Source organism: Chiloscyllium plagiosum, unplaced genomic scaffold (assembly GCF_037043375.1).
Source record: "Chiloscyllium plagiosum isolate Xiang-an unplaced genomic scaffold, Cpla_swu_hap1 HiC_scaffold_29, whole genome shotgun sequence".
Taxonomy (NCBI): domain Eukaryota; kingdom Metazoa; phylum Chordata; class Chondrichthyes; order Orectolobiformes; family Hemiscylliidae; genus Chiloscyllium; species Chiloscyllium plagiosum.
Genome location: NW_028270167.1, coordinates 2,037,840 through 2,056,277, shown reverse-complemented (window position 1 = coordinate 2,056,277; position 18,438 = coordinate 2,037,840). Strand labels below are relative to the sequence as shown.

General features: G+C 41.3%; 1 protein-coding gene across 3 annotated transcripts in view; it reads right to left on the bottom strand.

The window, feature by feature from the left end:
• mcamb (melanoma cell adhesion molecule b) overlaps nucleotides 1–9,311 on the bottom strand; it is a 196,238-nt gene extending 186,927 nt beyond the window's left edge. For all 3 annotated transcript variants that reach the window (XM_043677730.2, XM_043677733.2, XM_043677732.2), the window contains exon 1: nucleotides 9,157–9,311. In XM_043677730.2, the coding sequence (XP_043533665.2) occupies nucleotides 9,157–9,241 (85 nt within the window). In that variant the 5' untranslated portion in view covers nucleotides 9,242–9,311. The remainder of the gene's footprint in view (nucleotides 1–9,156) is intronic.
• Between the last annotated feature and the right edge of the window lie 9,127 nt (nucleotides 9,312–18,438).

Sequence of the window (18,438 nt, the reverse complement as noted above, 5' to 3'; positions counted from 1 at the left end):
TATTCCTGCTTTCACCCCATACTCTTCAATCCCTTTAGCACTAAGAACTATAACTCCTTGAAAAATTCAATATTTTGGCCTTGACCACTTTCTGTGGTGAGGAAAATTCTATGGAATCCCCAACCACTGGGAACATCCTTCCTGCATTTACCCTGATTAGTCCTGTTAGAATTTACTAAGGTTTTACAAAATTCCCCTCATTCTTCTAAGTTCTTCTAAGTTCCAATGAATATAGTTCTAATTGATTCAATCTCTCTTCATACCTCAAGCCTGCCATCCCATCTAGAAAACCTTCACTGCACTCCCCCCATAGCAGGACAAGACTCAGAGACCAAAATTGCGCACTACAGCCATTCAGATAACAATCTGCATTTCTGTTTTTTTGCTACCAAAGTGGATAACCTCATATATATCCACCCTATATTTCATTTATCATGCACATACCCAATCACTCAACTTGTCCAAATCACAATGAAGCATTTCTGCTGCACATCAAAGTTCACTCTCCCAAGCAGCTTTGTGTCAGCTGTAACCTGGGGAGATATAAGATATAACCAGGGGAAGGCAATGGCCACTAGACTATTAATGCAGAAGCTTAGCTAATGTTCTGGGGACCTGAGTTTGAATCCATGATGGCAGATAGCAGAATTTGAATTCAATAAAAAGGAAGTCTGAAATTAAGAATCTACTGATGACCATGAAACCATTGTTGATTGTCATAAAATCCCATCTGGTTCACGATGTCACTCAGGGACAAAAATCTGTCATCCTCACCTGGTCTGGCATACATATGCCTCTCGACCCACAGCAATGTGGTTGACTCTCAACTATCTTCTGGGCAATTAGGGACGAGCAATGAATGCTAGCCTAGTCAGCGACACCCAAATCCTGTGAATGAATTTTAAAAAAAAATCTATTTGCCGCATCTAAGTCATTAATATATATTGTGAATAATCGGGGTCCAACCACTGATCCCTGTGGTATCTCACCAGTCGTGCAGAGAGTGACTAATTTATTCCCACAATTTGTTCCCTGCCAGTCGGTTCTGTATCCATGCCAATACACTTCCCCTAATGTCCTGTACTTTAATTTTACATGCTATCTCTTAAATGGGACCTGACTGAATGGCTTCTGAAAATCCAAACAAAGCACATCCACTGGTTTCCCCAAACAATTCTATACCTTACATTCTTGAAAGATTCCAATGAATTCGTCAAGCATGATTTCCAATTTGTAAATCCATGTTGACTCTGTCCAATCCAGTGGGAATTCCTGCTGTGGCTGTAATCATACCAGAGTCCCTAATCGCAGAAGGAACTACAGCTTTGTAGACATCAGCAGACACTTAGGCAAATAATTTGCAAAAACATTTATCTATTTGCAGAAAACCAAAAGAATTGTGCTAGCTGGAAATCAGAAACAAAAACAAAAACTGGTGGCAAAACTCAGCGGGTCTAACAGCACCTCTGGAGAGAAATTAGAGTTAACGCTTTCATTGAGGGCCGAAGGGCCTGTTCTGCGCCGTATTATTCTTTGGATCCAGTGATCTTTCTTCAGAACTGACCTCCTGAAATGCATCACATCACACTTGTCCAGATTAAACTCCACTTGCCATTTCTCTGCCCAATGTTCCAACTGATCTATATCCTGCTGTATGATTTGACAATTTTCCTCACCATCCACAGCTCTGCAAATTTTTATTTCAATCTGCAAATTTAATAATCAGACTACCTACATTTTCATCCAACTCATCTATACAGATTACAAACAACAGAGATTCCAACACTGATCCTCGTGGAACTCTGCTGGTCACAGACCTCCCGTCAGAAAGGTATCCCTTCACTATTCCTCTCTTCTTCGATGACAAAGCCAATTTTGTATCCAACTTAACAACTCACTATGGATTCCATGCAACTTAATCTTCTGGACTAGCCTACCATGGGTGACCTTGTCAAATGCTTTATTAAAGTCCATGTAGATAACATTCACTACTCTATCCATATCCATCATCTTTGTCACTTCTTAAAAATTCAATTTGTGAGACAAGGCCTGCCCCAACAAAGCAATGCTAACTATCCTTAATGAGACACTTACTTTCCAAATGTGAGCAAATCTGTCCCTAAGAATCTTCTCTAATAATTTCCCTACCACTGATGTAATGTCAGTCACCATCAACAAAGGAGGCAATCATTCTGACAAGAAGTAATCCATTGTTGCTAAGCCTTCAATAGACAAACAAAACTTTCCTCAAGCCAGGAGTTTATTTGGTCTATAATCAAATTTACAATCCTCATAGTTACTGTCAGATCTAATGCCCTATCATTTCTCTGTAGGGCTTTAAGAAACTTTTTTGCTTCTTACAGTGAAAATGGAATTTCAAACAAAATGTCAGCAGCATTGTAACTTAAGTAAGAGGGGCCAATAATAAATCACAGGGGTTTAAACATGTTAGAGATATTTTACAAGGAAGCAGCAGCATGCCAAATCTCTACTTGATTTGTACATGCCTTATATGTTTAACTTGTTACAGGCCTTGGTTTTGAATTGTCACCACCTTTCATGAAGAATTACAAATACTATCACACATTGTACAAATTCACAAGAAGAAGAAAAATATGATTGAAATTGGGCAAAATACAACAGTTGCTTCTGAATGAATATTTTAACTAATCACACTGCCTTTGTGCTTTTGGTCCAAATTAATTTGTATTAGGTTTAAAAACACAAATCACCAGTCAAATCCAGTATGCCAATCACAATCTAAGAAAGGCATTAATAATGGTTGAGATAGTCCATCCTTAGAAATGTCAGGCTGTAAAAGCCCCTTTTGAGGTCAAACAGATCAGAACAAGTCAAAAAATCTAGGATCCAAGAGATGGAGGTCAACAGATCAAACTTAGTGTCTACTTGAAATAAAGAACTATTTAAAATGTTAGCTGTTTTCAATATATTTTAAAATACTGAAATATTTAAATTTTAAACATTTTATGGTTATTCCTGATTTCCATCATTTTCAATTTTCCACCCACTTCAACTGTTAGAATATAAAATATTTGAAGACTTCTTGTAGAATCAGTACTGATCACTGTTCTGGTATATTCTGTTCATTTCTATGTGCTCTCTATACTTGTCCAGTTCTAAATTCACAAAATAATTTGTAATGTTCTTGATTTGCTGAGATATTTCAGTAGTTTTTTTTTAAGTGATGTTAATCAAGGGAGACTGGGTGGTGCAGTACAAGTGCCCTTTCACCCTTAGCACCTGGGCTTGAATCTAGCTCAGACAGATGGAATGGGTCTCAAAGCTCATTGCTAACATCGTACAAGAAAGTTTCCACCTAGTTCTTATTAGAGACTGACCCAATGACAGTAAAATGTTAGCAATTTGTACTAAACTAGTGAGTCTTATATGGTGTGGTTTAAGGTAAATCAGAGAATGTGCTGTTCCATGAGGATAAAGACGCCCACCAGCCAAGATCCTCAGAGCATTCAGTTGCTAAAATGCAGCTGTACATATCTGTCATTCCTTTCAGGACACAAGGTTTAATGGCTATAAACACTATCGGTTCCAAATTCCACCTATCCAAATTCTGGCACACTGCTTTGACATGGAGGGTTGATAGGGTAATGGGAATATGTATTATACATGCAGTTGATGAGAGTTTTGAGCCACCACATGGTAACACTTACACATGTGGATATGGCCAGGTTAATGGGGCAGGAGGAGGAATGGAAAGGTGGAGATGGTTCAGTCCTAGGGGACTATATTGTTAATGCTCTGGATTAGTAAAAGAACAATTTTCATTCCCATTTTCTGGTGCTTTTCCAGAATTACATCTTTTGTGAATTCAATCTGGGACATTGAATTTAAATTTTAACTTGTACAAATTTCTGCCGCAATAATGGTCCCTTTGAATTAAAGGGACATCGCTTCGACAGTGGATACAATGTTGTTTAAGCAACAGGAAACACTGAGTGGAGGTGAACATTTGTTTCTTGTACTACAAGAGGGTAATTTCACTTCCAATAAGTGTCATAATGGACTCAAAACACTAACTCTGATTGTCTCTTTAAGATACTGCCAGACTTGCTGAGAAAGCACTTCTCCAGCATTGTTTTAAACTTCAGACCTCTGAATTTCAAAATCCATTCTGATGAAGGATCACTGGATCCAAAACTTTGCTTTATGTCCACAGATGCTGCCAGACCTGCTGAGTTTTCCCAGCCATTTCTGTATTTGAATATCCACAATTCTTTTGTTTCTTTTTGCCCAAAAATGTTTGGGCTGGTCTGATTTCCATGTAGTTTAAGCACAATTTATGGTGAGATGTTAAAGTAACTTTGATGTTATCTGGAAAATCTGGTATTTTGTGTCGGTCTTTACAGTGGAGGGCACGAATAACATGCCAGTAACTGACAAAGAGTCGAAGGTAGGTGAGGATCTGGAAACAATCATTATCACGAAGGTGGTAGTTTTGGGCAAGCTAATGGAGCTAAGGGTATATAAGTCTCCTAGCCCTGATGGAATGAATTGCAGGGTACTAAAAGAGAGATGATGGGAGAAACAGCAAATGTTCTTATGGAAATATTCCAAAATTCACTGGACTCTGGGCCAGCTCCAGAAAAATATGATGCCACTCTTTAAAAAAGGAGATAGGCAAAAGATGGTGAATTATAGACCAGTTAGCTTAACTTCTGTAGTGAGGAAAATACTTGAGTCTATTATCAAGGAAGAAATACCAAGGCATCTAGATAGATATCGTCCAGACACACCATGGGTTCATGAAAGGCAGGCCATGCTTAACTAATCTACAGGAATTCTATGAAGACATTACAAGCACAGTGGACAACGGGGATCAAGAAGATGTAGTGTATCTAGATTTCCACAAGACATTCGACAGAGTGCCGCACAAAAGGCTGCTGGATAAGATCAAGATGCAAGTGTTACGGGCAATGTATTAGCATGCTTAGAGGATTGGTTGACTAACATGAAGCAGAGTGGGGATAAATGAGCGTTTTTCTGGTTGGTAATCAGTGACTAGTGGTGTGCCTCAGAGATCAGTGTGGGGATCACACTTATTCACAATTTACAGAGATGATCTGGAGTTGGGGACCACACGTACCGGATGACACACAGATGAGTCGTAGGGCAAAGTGTGCAGAGGACTGTGAAACATTTCAAAGGGACATAGATATTTTAAGTGAGTGGGCAAAGGTCTGGCAGATGAAGTATAACGTTAATAAATGTTAATAAATGTCATCCATTTTGGTACGAATGATAATAAAGAGGACTATTATTTGAATGGTAAAAAGTTGCAGCATGCTGCTGTGCAGAGGGACCTGGGTGTCCTTGTGCATGAATCACAGAAGTTTGGTCTGCAGGTACAACAGGTAATTAGGAAGGCAAATGGAATTTTGTCCTTTATTGCTAAAGGGATTGAGTTTAAAAGCAGGGAGGTTATGTTGCAGCTGTATAGGGTGCTGGTGAGGCCACACCTGGAGTACTGCGTGTAGTTTTGATCTCCTTACTTGAGAAAGGATGTACTGGCACTGGAGGGGGTGCAGAGGAGGTTCACTGGGTTGATTCTGGAGGTGAGGGGGGGTGGCTTATGAGGAGAGACTGAGTAGACTGGGATTATATTCATTGGAATTTAAAAGAATATGGGGGGATCATATAGAAATATATAAAATTATGAAGGGAATAGATACAATCAAATCTATAGAATCCCTACAGTGTGGAAACAGGTCATTCAGCCCAACAAGCCCACATGGATGTACTGAAGAGTAACCCATCCAGACCCATTCCCCTATTATCCAATATTTACACCAGACTAATGTGCCCAACCTACACATCCCTGAACACTATGGGCAATTTAGTGTGACCAATTCCCCCTAACCTGCATATTTTTGGACTGTGGGAGGAAACCAGAGCACCCAGAGGAACCCACACAGACACGGGGAGAATGTGTGCGAACTCCACACGACAGTCGCCTGAGGCTAGACTCGAATCCAGGTCCCTGCTGCACTGAGCCATCATGCTGCCCCACCCCCTTTCTATGAGATAGAAGTAGAGAGTATATTTCTACTGGTGGGTGAAACCAGGACAAGAGGACATAGCCTCAAAATTAGAGGGAGTAGACTTAGGACTGAATTGCAAAGGAAGTTTTTCACCCAGAGAGTTGTGAATCTATAGAATTCTCTGGCCAGTGAAGTAGTTAAGACTTCCTCAGTAAATGCTTTTAAAGCTAAGATAGCTAACTTTTGAACAATAAAGGAACTAAGGGTTATAATGAGAGGATGGGTAAGTGGAGCTGAGTCCACGAAAAGATCTAACTGAATGGCAGAGTGGGCTCAAAGGGCCAGACGACCTACTCCTGCTCCTAGTTAAGTTCCAAACCATCCACAGGGTGGTATGGTGGCTCAGTGGTTAGAGTTGAAAGTGTGGTGCTGGAAAAGCACAGCAGGTCAGGTAGCATCCAAGAAGCAGGAGAATCGACATTTCGGACATAAGTCCTTCCACCTCAATTCTTCTACTCCTTGGATGCTGACCTGCTGTGCTTTTCCAGCATCATATTCTCAACTCTGATCCCCAGCATCTGCAGTCCCTACTTTTTTTGGCTCACTGTTGCCTCAGTGCCAGGGTCCTAGGTTCGAATCCATCCTTCGGTGACTGTCTATGTGGAGTTTGCACATTCTCCCCATGTCCATGTGAGTTTCCTCTGGGTGCTTCAGTTTCCCCCCACACAGTCCAATGATGTGTAGGTTAGGTGGATTGGCCATGGGAAATGCAGGGTTATAGGTTAGGGGGTGTGTCTGGGTGGGTTGCTGTTTGGAGGGTCAGCGTGGGCTGAATGGCCTGCTTCCATACAATTCTTATGAGGTATGCTCATCACACCTTCTCAACAGGCAATGATAACATGGTTTTAAGGAAAAAAAATTACTTTCTTCTAAATGTGTTCAGCACAGATAACCAATTTGGAAACCACATAAGGGGGAAAACCAGGCCAAAGTGATCCTTTCAATGTCTGCCATAATTGTTGTAGTTCTGTTCGCCGAGCTGGGAATTTGTGTTGCAGACGTTTCGTCCCCTGTCTAGGTGACATCCTCAGTGCTTGGGAGCCTCCTGTGAAGCGCTTCTGTGATCTTTCCTCCGGCATTTATAATGGTTTGTCTCTGCCGCTTCCAGTTGTCAGTTCCAGCTGTCCGCTGCAGTGGCCAGTATATTGGGTCCAGGTCGATGTGCTTGTTGATTGAATCAGTGGATGAGTGCCATGCCTCTAGGAATTCCCTGGCTGAATTCCCTCCCATAATTAATGTGGGAGCTGTCAATGCTTTAAGAATGTCATCTTCATTTTCCTGAAGAATTCAAACATGTCCAACTCATGTGAGAACCAGGCTTGTGACTGATCGAACTGGAGGTGCTCAATCTAAGAGGCACCAAACACATTGACTGGTTTTATCAGGAACATGCAGGAGGTGAAGTCAAACTGTCCGAAAAATCACATAAACATCGAAGCACCCCTCTGCACCCATCCCTCCCTCAACCCCCCACTGTGCTAACATCAGCAAATCACATGTTGTATTTTATTTCTTTGCCATCTCAGAACCTATCACACCAGTGTGAAAGCAAGTCATTCTTGGTCCCAGGGGACTGCTTAAGAAGTTAGAAAAAAGAAAGATAGATCTGAAGTGTAAAGATAAAACAGAAATAAAGGAATCACAATTGACAAAGGAGGAGAAAAAGTGGGAATTAGACGAAGCAAAAAAAAAGCTGCTTGAGAGAAATGATGAATATTAAATATAAATATTAACGCAGAACCTCAGAGTAGTCAACAGTCTTTCAATCTGGGGTGGGACCAAACAGCTTCCTACCTTCAACTGAAAGACGGAGTTGTTTGTGGAAACAAGGTGTGGTTTGTTTTACACAATCATCCTCTCAATTTGATTTTACAATAATTGAATAAGAGGAATGGATTAGTTGATAACAATTCAAGTTTGTACTTTTGAAAGTACTGGTGAACAAGGACTGGACTGATGCTCAGTTTAACATAATCCACCAAAACTGATCATCATTTCCAGGGAGTGGCTGCCGTTAACGCTAGGCACTCCGAACTTAAAAACTCCAAGACACCAGATACGGGAGCGCAACTGCAGCATATGAACGAAATTAATTACACAGTGAATAAAAATGCAACAGTAAACTTTAATTTGACTTTTAGCTCAACAGCAATTCATTCAACAGACAATGACTCAAGCACATCCGACTGGCAATCTCTCCTCCGTTTAAAAGCCAACTTTTAAATTGCATTTCACACTTTTACATTAAAACCACGAATATTTTAAAAAGTACAAGCAAACGTACATATATAATGCTGAAATGAAATGACTATACTGCGTATCAAGAGAAAAACAGATCATCTCAGGTGTGTGAATGAGTAATTTGGTCTGGCGACTACCACAAAAAAATGTTTCAATTTACTCCAGCAGCTCCTCCAATATCGCTAGACCTTGCTGTCTTCGCTCTTTCTTCATTTGCGGTCTTCACTTCATCGTTTCCTCCATTATTTCGTCATACTTTCATTTTCTACCACTTTATTTGGTTGTTCATGTCTGCTCCTAGTTTATTTTCTCAATGTTCCCGTGGTTTTCTTCCCCCTTGGCCTTTCCCGGACACATTCTTTGTCTTGTTTGCTTATCAATCACTCAGACTGCCCTCTCCCCCTGCTCCGCATCGCCTCTCGGACGAGCGGGGCTCCTACAACATTTCACAAACACAACGCGAAAAGCCGCGGAACTTTCAGGTTGGATCCTCTGCTCGGCAGTTCGTTTCCCGGAGTAATGTGGGTGCTCCCCCGGGCCGAGGAGACCCCTTCCCCGGGACCATTTAGTCAAAACGCCTGAACACTCAATTAATTTACAACAGGAGATGGGTTTTAAAAAGACAGAGCTGTCTTCGGCAAAGCACGTGAAAAGAAAACACAAATTCCCCTAAAATTCCACAAATTCCTGCAATTCCTTTTTTTCTCTGCTGCTCTGAGTTGGTTTCAGTGAAATCGTGTAAACCGTTATCGGCAAATACCTGGAAGGTAGAGAGTCCGGAATCCAGCCCCGCAGCGCAGCCCTGGGAAGGGCTCGCACTGAGCTCGGCATCTCTTACCTGTGATGGTGAGGATAACAATCAGCACGGTGAAGCAGGGACTCCCGCTGACTGATGCTGGCCCTGCTCTCGCTGCTGAACACATGTTTCCACCTGGAGACTCGGGAGAAGAATGAGAGACCAAGAGAGACAGCAGCTCAGGAGGGAGAAGGCGGCGAGGGATTGATAAATCGCCAAGTCCCACCCACAGCAGAGGGAGCAGCCCTCGCAGAATACAACTAACAAAGCAAATAGAGTCATACAGCTCGGAAACAGACCCCTCTGTATGACTAAAGCACGAAAGGAATATTGCAGAAAGTAGAATGCAGCATTAAAATAAAGTAAGCAAAACAGACAGAATAAATGTACTGAAAACAAAACATGCTGGAGATCTCAGCGGGTCGGGCAGCATCCATGGAGGGAGGGCCAGCAGAGTCCAGATCATTCTTGAGCAGAGCTGATGTGATATGGAGGGACAGCATTTATGTAATGGGGGGGGACAGAGTGCTGGGGAGAAGGGATGTTGATTGTTAAGATTAAGTGATTGGAATGTGTGAAATGTGGATTATTATGGAATAAATAATTAATATCTTAATTAATACAATTAATATCTTCATACAATTGTAGAAAGGTAGACTATTATGGAGTAACTAATTAATACCTTAATACAGTTTGCACTGTATCTTTAAAGTAGTAAAACATTCAGGCACTTCACAGAAATGTATACAGAACAAAATCGAAACCCCAGGCAATATTAAGACAACATAGTGCAGTTGCTTGAAATCTGAAACATAACAGAAAATGGTGTAAACATTCAGCAAGGTCAAGCACATCTGTGGAGACAAAACAGTTAATATTTCAGGGGAAGGAGCTCCTATCCCAGCATCGTAGCTGACAATCAGATTTGATGATGGCTTTGCACAGCACTTCCATCAAGTTTGCCAGAGTAACTATTAACTTCCTGTCACTTTATTTCCCAGACCCACCCATTAAATTCAACTAATTTCCATAATAATCATTGTTCCCATTTTTTTTCGGCAGCAGTGGTAGTTAATGACTCTGCCCCTGTAGTGTATTTCTTTTCTAAATCCATCATTGTTTATCGATTTCTCCCATTACTACTTGTTGATTTCCCAGATTCATAACCCTCAGAAAAGTCATTATCTGTTTCAAATGGGCAACTCTTCAGTCTGACGTTATACCCTCTGGTCTTAGATTCTTCCACATTTACCTTCCTAATTGCTTACTGCACCAGACTGTCTGCTTTCATTGATTGGTGTAGAAGGATTCCCAAATCCCTTTGTACATCCATTCTTCCCAATATATCACCATTTAAATAATACCATTCTTGATGTTTCCCACATCAAGAGGATGCCTTTACATTTAATATGATTATGCAGCATCTACAATGTGTTGTCCACTCACTCATCTTGGTTAAAATCAGCTTGAAGCCTCCTTGCACCCTTCTCATGACTCACATTTCTACACAATTTGTGTCATTAGGAACCTTGGAAGTGCTGATGCCTTCATCAAGGTCATTTATATGTATCATGAATATTTGTGGCCAAAACATGGATCCTTGCCATACCCCACAAGTTACTGCTTACTACTTTGGGAAAAAAAATTGTTCCCATTCTCTGTTCCCACTCTGTTTCCTATCTGTCAACCAATTCCCAATCCATGCCAAATGCTTTAACATTGCCCACAACTCTCCTAAGAGAGACTTTATCAAAAGCTTCTGAAAATCCAAATACACCACATCCACAGGTTCTCCCTCATTAGTTCCACCAGTTACATCTTTGAAAACTCCAGGAGATTCATTAAGCATGGTTTGCTTTTCATAAATTCATGATGGCTTTCTTTAATCCCATTGCTTGTTTCCAAAAGTTTTATTACCATAGTTTTATTAAAAATTCTGGCATTTTTCCCATTCTTGATTTTAGGCTTTGGTCTGTAATTATATCTCCCCCCCCACTCCCACCCGCTTTTTTTTAAATGGTAGGGTTACATTTCTCACTCTTCAATCTATAGGAACTGCTTTAGAATTGATAGAGTTTGGTAGATAACAACCTACACATCCAATATTCCAGGGCCACTTCCATTAGTACTTTGGGATGCAGATTCTTGGATCCTGATATTTGTCAGCCTTTAATCACATTAACTTCCCCAACACCATTATCTTACTAATACTGATTTCCTTCAGTTTTGCTCTCTCAATTTACCTTTGGTTCCCTAATATTTCCAGGAGGTTATCTGTACCCACTGTTGCAAATTCAGAACCAAAGTGTTTGTTCGATTCTTCTGCCATGTTTTTGTTCCCCATTATAGGTTCCCTGGCTTTTGTCTGCAAACGACCTACATTTGTCTTTACAAATTTTTGCTCTTTTACAGTCAGTCCCTATATTCCTTCAATGTTACTCTCACAATCTAATTTGCTCCTCTTGATCAAACTTTTTGTCCTCTTTTGCTGAATTCTAAAATCCTCAGGCTTGCTGCTTACTCTGGAAATTTATATATCTCCTATTTGGATCTGAAAGTATCCCTAATTTATTTTAATTTTATGCCAGTTGGGAATGAATAGTTGTTGTAATTCATGTTCTTTAAATATTAACCATTGCCTTTTAATCATCAATTCCTTTAATAAGGTTCTCCAGTCTATCACTGACTACTCATGCCTCATACTCTCATTGTTCCCTTTATTTTGATATTTCTGATGTTGCATGGGGAAATGGAATCTTCAGCCCAGATTGGCTTCCTTCTCTTGCTGAGTCACGAGGTGTAATGCCGAGCAGTTAGCAGTTTTCTCCTTCCACTCAGTGGTGTGGATGTCTCAGTACTTTGGGACAACATGGAACATATCTTTATATTGCTTCCTTTGGTTACCCTTTGAGCAGTGGCCAGACAGCTTGGAGAACAGCACCTGCTGGACATAATGGTCCATCCACTGGAGTTCATTCTTCATGATCAGGGATCCGATGCTGGTTGGTGTAGCTTTGAGGGGGAGGGGAGGGTTGCTCTGGCCCAAACATCTTCCAATTTTATCCCCCAAGATTCAATGTAGGCACTGGTGAAAGCTCTCGAGTCAGTAGATGCTCCAGGTTTCACCACAGTACAGGAGGGTGGCCAACACAACAGTCTTATAGGCCATGATCTTTGCTGACTTCCAAAGATCCCCACCAGGAAAGACATATTATTGCAGTGTGCAGGGGGCAGCACTTATGTAGCTCTGTTTGTGGGATGATTGGGATGATTGGGATTGCAATCATCCCAACATCCACAAACCAATCTGCATTCGAACATTATTTCAATGAGGCACAACACACTGCAGCACAGAGGAACTACGCAGAGCAGAGGACAATCACCTATACAGTGTTTTCAAAAAGAACAGGTACCCAATGACCACAGTCCGCCAATTTCTCGCAACAAACCCAAACAAGCAAACAAAACGCACCCAGAAACCCTAGCCACTCTCCCCTACATCAAAGACATCTCAGAAATGACTGCCAGACTACTCAGGCCTCATGGCATCATGGTAGCCCACAAACCCACCAACAGACTAAAACAGCAGCTAATGAACTTGAAAGACCCTATACAGACTGGGAGAAAGTGAGGACTGCAGATGCTGGAGATCAGAGCTGAAAATGTGTTGCTGGAAAAGAAGGGAAAAGAAGAAACGTCGATTCTCCTGCTCCTTGGATGCTGCCTGACCTGCTGCGCTTTTCCAGCAACACATTTTCAGACCCTATACAGACAACAAGCAAACTAATGTCATTTACAAAATACTATGCAAGAACTGTAACAAACACTACATTGGACAAACAGACAGAAAACTAGCCACCAGGATACATGAACATCAACTAGCCATAAAAAGACATGACCCTCTCTCACTAGTATCTTTACATACAGATGAGGAAGGACACCACTTCTACTGGGACAGCACATCCATCCTAGGACAAGCCAATCAGAGACATGTGTGAGAATTCCTAGAAGCAATGCACTCCAATTGGAACTCTATCAACAAACATAATGACTTGGATCCCATTTTCCACCCCCTGAGAAAAAGAACAGGAAATGATATCACCACAGGAAATGACATCACCAACTCAAGGAAACCAAAACACAGAAATAAAAAGTAGTACTTTATCGGAGGCTTATGGATGATATTACCTAGCATAGTGACAAAATGTCTGAAAACGAGCCTCCCAGCTCAGCGAGCAAACCTACATCCAGGACCTCAACCTGAGCTACGAATCTTCTCAAAACTCACTAATATATTAAGAAAAGCCAGACATTCATATTAGATTAATGCAATTCAGTAACAATACACCAGGGAGCATCAACATTGGTGAATGTAACAAACACAACAAAATACAATAAATAAGATTAAGAGCTGATTTTCCTATCAGGCAAAATTGTCATGGAGGTCACTGATCAGGAGAGAACATCATAGCACCTGATGTTCTGCAAATTAATTTGAATGGGTAATTAAAGTCTACGTGATATGCTATCCAAACTTGCACTACATATGCAACTGAACAGAAATGTATGTGACCACTTTCATTTTTATCGAATGGTAACTGTGTGTTAACCCAAGGGTGAGCCTCAGAAGGGCAGTGTGTGAAAAAATTTAATTTGTGATTACTTCTAGAAGCAGACTTATGGCCAAAAAGCGACGTACAAACAATACGTTCTTAACTGAAATTGGAAGCACATAAAAAGTGCTTTTATACCGTCAATTCTATCTCTGTATAACTTCAGTTTATCCACAATCCTTCCAGTAATGTTTCTGAAATATATCCCTCTGATCCATTTCCAACTGGTTACTGAACATTTTCAGGTTTCCCATATTCCTCTTTGTAAGCATCCAACATGATACACATAATAATCCTTCCTGTAAATTCAGAAAAAACTGAAAATGCTGGAAATTCCTAACCACCTGATCTATCTGCCCTGTTACCTTTGGGTGACCATGTTTCTCTCCCACAGATGTGGACAGGTATGGTCTCTGAGACAGTACTGAAGCAACGCAAGTACCATTCTGGACTGGTTAGAGAATGCTCCATTTTACTGAGCCACCAACCAGCTTTCCAACATCAATCTTACGAAAATTTTCATTCAGAATTGCAATATCAGAGGATAAGTGCAGTGTTATCACCTAACCCTAATTTGAACCTCTTCCAGCCTATGGGAAAACTGCCTCACCCATTTTTATACAGGAAAGTTAAACTTGATATGAAACAAAATTATTTTGTCTGATTTCCAACCCCATTCCTGACTCCAGGAAGACACGAAAATCCGATCTATTATCTATTTCTCTTTCCACAGTATCACCAGACATGCTAACTATTTCCAGCATATTCTATTTGTACTCAAAATAATTCTCCTTAACTACTATGCAATCACAAGAGGCAAGGTTTTTGTCTGCAGTAGTTTATTTTACCCGGCCAGCTTATCTGTAGAATGCAAAAACCCAGATTTCATGAAAAATTGAAGACAACCTAACAGCAGCAGGGACTTGTCACTCCATATTGTTTTACAGTTTATGTACTTCCTTAGCTATAAGAAAGTATGTTCATAAATAATTCTCGACCTGAATGCTGTAGTCATTCTAAGTCAACATGAATTAGCTTCGCCCAGTCAAGAGCAGGGATATACTGTTGTGGCTGTATAAGGCTCTGGTCAGTTCACATTTGGAATGTCGTGAATTTTGGTCTCCCATGTCTGAGGATGTGCTAGTCTTGGAGGGGGTCCAGAGGAGATTTACAAAAATATGATCCCGAGAATGAAAGGCTGCTCATGAGAAGCAGACAAGGTTTTAACTTTCCAAACATCGACAGGGACTGCCATAGTGTTAAAGGTTTAGATGGAGAGGAATTTCTTAAGTGTGTACAAGACAATTTTCTGATTCAGTATGTGGATGTACCGACTAGAGAAGGTGCAAAACTTGACCTACTCTTTGGAAATAAGACAGGGCAGGTAACTGAGGTGTCAGTGGGGGAGCACTTTGGGGCCAGCAACCATAATTCTATTCATTTTAAAATAGTGATGGAAAAGGATAGACCAGATCTAAAAGTTGAAGTTCTAAATTAGAGAAAGGCCAATTTTGATGGAATTAGGCAAGAATTTTCGAAAGCTGATTGGAGGCAGATGTTCGCAGGTAAAGGGATGGCTGGAAAATGGGAAGCCTTCAGAAATGTGATAACAAGAATCCAGAGAAAGTATATTCCTGTCAGGGTGAAAGGGAAGGCTGGTAGGTATAGGGAATGCTGGATGACTAAAGAAATTGAGGGTTTGATTAAGAAAAAGAAGGAAGCATATGTCAGGTACAGACAGGATAGATCAAGTGAACCCTTAGAAGAGTATAAAGGAAGTAAGAGTATACTTAAAAGGGAAATCAGGTGGGCAAAACAGGGACATGAGATAGCTTTGGCAAATAGAATTAAGGAGAATCCAAAGGGTATTTACAAATATATATAAAGAACAAAAGGGTAACTAGGGAGAGAATAGGGCCCCTCAAAGATCAGCAAGGCGGCCTTTGTGTGGAGCCACAGAAAATGGGGGAGATACTAAATGAATATTTTGGATCAGTATTTACTGCGGAAAAGGATATGGAAGATATAGACTGTAGGGAAATAGATGGTGAAATCTTGCAAAATGTCCAGATTACAGAGGAGGAAGTGCTGGATGTCTTGAAATGATTAAAGGTGGATAAATCCCCAGGACCTGATCAGGTGTACCTGAGAACTCTGTGGGAAGCTAGAGAAGTGATTGCTGGGCTTCTTGCTGAGATATTTGTATCATCGATAGGCACAGGTGAGGTGCCGGAAGACTGAAGGTTGGCAAAGGTGGTGCCACTGTTTAAGAAGGGCGGTAAAGACAAGCCAGTGAACTATAGATCAGTGAGCCTGACCTCAGTGGTGGGCAAGTTGTTGGAGGGAATCCTGAGGGACAGGATGTACATGTATTTGGAAAGGCAAGGACTGATTAGGGATAGTCAACATGGCTTTGTGCGTGGGAAATCATGTCTCACAAACTTGATTGAACTTTTTGAAGAAGTAACAAAGAGGATTGATGAGGGCAGAACAGTAGATGTGATCTATATGGACTTCAGTAAGGCGTTCGACAAGGTTCCCCATGGGAGACTGATTAGCAAGGTTCGATCTCATGGAGCACAGGGAGAAATAGCCATTTGGATACAGAACTGGCTCAAAGTAGAAGACAGAGGGTGATGGTGGTGGAGGGTTGTTTTTCAAACTGGAGGCCTGTGACCAGTGGAGTGCCACAAGGATCGGTGCTGGCCCTTCTACTTTTTGTCATTTACATAAATGATTTGGATGTGAGCATAGTTAGTAAGTTTGCAGATGACACCAAAATTGGAGGTGTATTAGACAGCGAAGAAGGTTACCTCAGATTACAACAGAATCTGGACCAGATGGGCCAATGGGCTGAGAAGTGGCAGATGGAGTTTAATTCAGATCAATGCGAGGTGCTGCATTTTGGAAAAGCAAATCTTAGCAGGACTTATACACTTAATGGTAAGGTCCTAGGGAGTGTTGCTGAACAAAGAGACCTTGGAGTGCAGGTTCATAGCTTCTTGAAAGTGGAGTCACAGGTAGATAGGATAATGAAGAAGGCGTTTGGTATGCTTTCATTTATTGGTCAGAGTATTGAGTACAGGAGTTGGGAGGTCATGTTGCAGCTGTACAGGACATTGGTTAGGCCACTGTTGGAATATTGCATGCAATTCTGGTCTCCTACCTATCGGAAAGATGTGAAACTTTTTGAAAGGATTCAGAAAAGATTTACAAGGATGTTGCCAGGATTGGAGGATTTGAGCTACAGGGAGAGGCTGAACAGGCTGGGGTTGTTTTCCCTGGAGCGTCGGAGGCTGAGGGGTGACCTTATAGTGGTTTATAAAATTAAGAGGGGCATGGATAGGATAAATAGACAAGTCTTTTCCCTGGGGTCGGCGAGTCCAGAACTAGAGGGCATAGGTTTAGGGTGTGAGGGGAAAGATATAAAAGAGACCTAAGGGACAACTTGTTCACACAGAGGGAGGTACGTGTATGGAATGAGCTGCCAGAGGATGTGGTGGAGGCTGATACAATTGCAACATTTAAGAGGCATTTGGATGGGTATATGAATAGGAAGGGTTTGGAGGGATATGGGCCGGGTGCTGGCAGGTGGGACTAGATTGGGTTGGGATATCTGGTCAGCATGGACAGGTTGGACCGAAGGGTCTGTTTCCATGCTGTACATCTCTATGACTCTATGACTCTGGGTTTGTACTCAAAGGAGTTTAGATAGATGAGGGGAAATCTCACTGAGAGGCCTGCACCTGAGTGCTGAGCAAGCTGTTTAGAAGATCTTCTGTCAGACAATGCCCCAGATATTTGGTTGCGTTTCAGGCTCTCTAGCCCTAACCACACACTACCCCCCCAACTCATGCCTCCCAACTACCTCTAATGGCTCCTCTTACCTTCTATGCAACTCATGTTTATGCAGGTCCAGGGTAATGTTGACATTGTTTTGATTAATCCTTCTTTTTTGCCACTTGCATGGGATATGGGCACCACTGGCAAGGCTGGCATTGTTGTCCATCCGTATTTGCTTCTAAACTGATTGGTTCTCCAGGACTGCTCTCTAGAGGGCAGTAAAGAGTAAACCACTTTGCTGAGAGTCTGGAGTCACCTGTCAGCCAGATCAGGGAAGGACAGTGGATTTCCTTTTCGAAGCGATATTAGTGAACCAGATGGTTTTTTACACCAATCGATGATGGTTTTCTGGTTGCCAGTTAGGTAGTTTTTTATTCCAGATTTTATTGAACACAAATTTCACCATCAGCTCTGATTACATTCAAATCCATGTCCCCAAAACATTAGCCTGGGACTCTGGGTTCATACTCCATTGATATAATCATTACGCCACGAGTCATAAGCAGTTGCTTTTTCTGTGATTTCCTTTATTATTATCTTAATGTTGAATTATGTTTATGTTAGTGACACCCTAGTAACGTTTAATTGACACTTTTATAGGTTGTGGGAATATCAGTTTCACTTTCACAAAATATCTGACATTTTTTCTAAGCAGTTGTGCACAAACCACTGTTAAAACAGGGTTCATTGGTTCTGTATCAATAAAACCACAAATGAGGAGGCTGAAGATTGGATGGTGGCTAATGTGGTGCCATTATGTAAGCAAGGTGGGAAGGAAAAGCCAGGAAAAAGCCCTGACGTCTGTGGTGGGTAAGTTGTTGGAGGGAATTCTGAGGGACAGAATTTACATGTATTTGTAAAGGCAAGG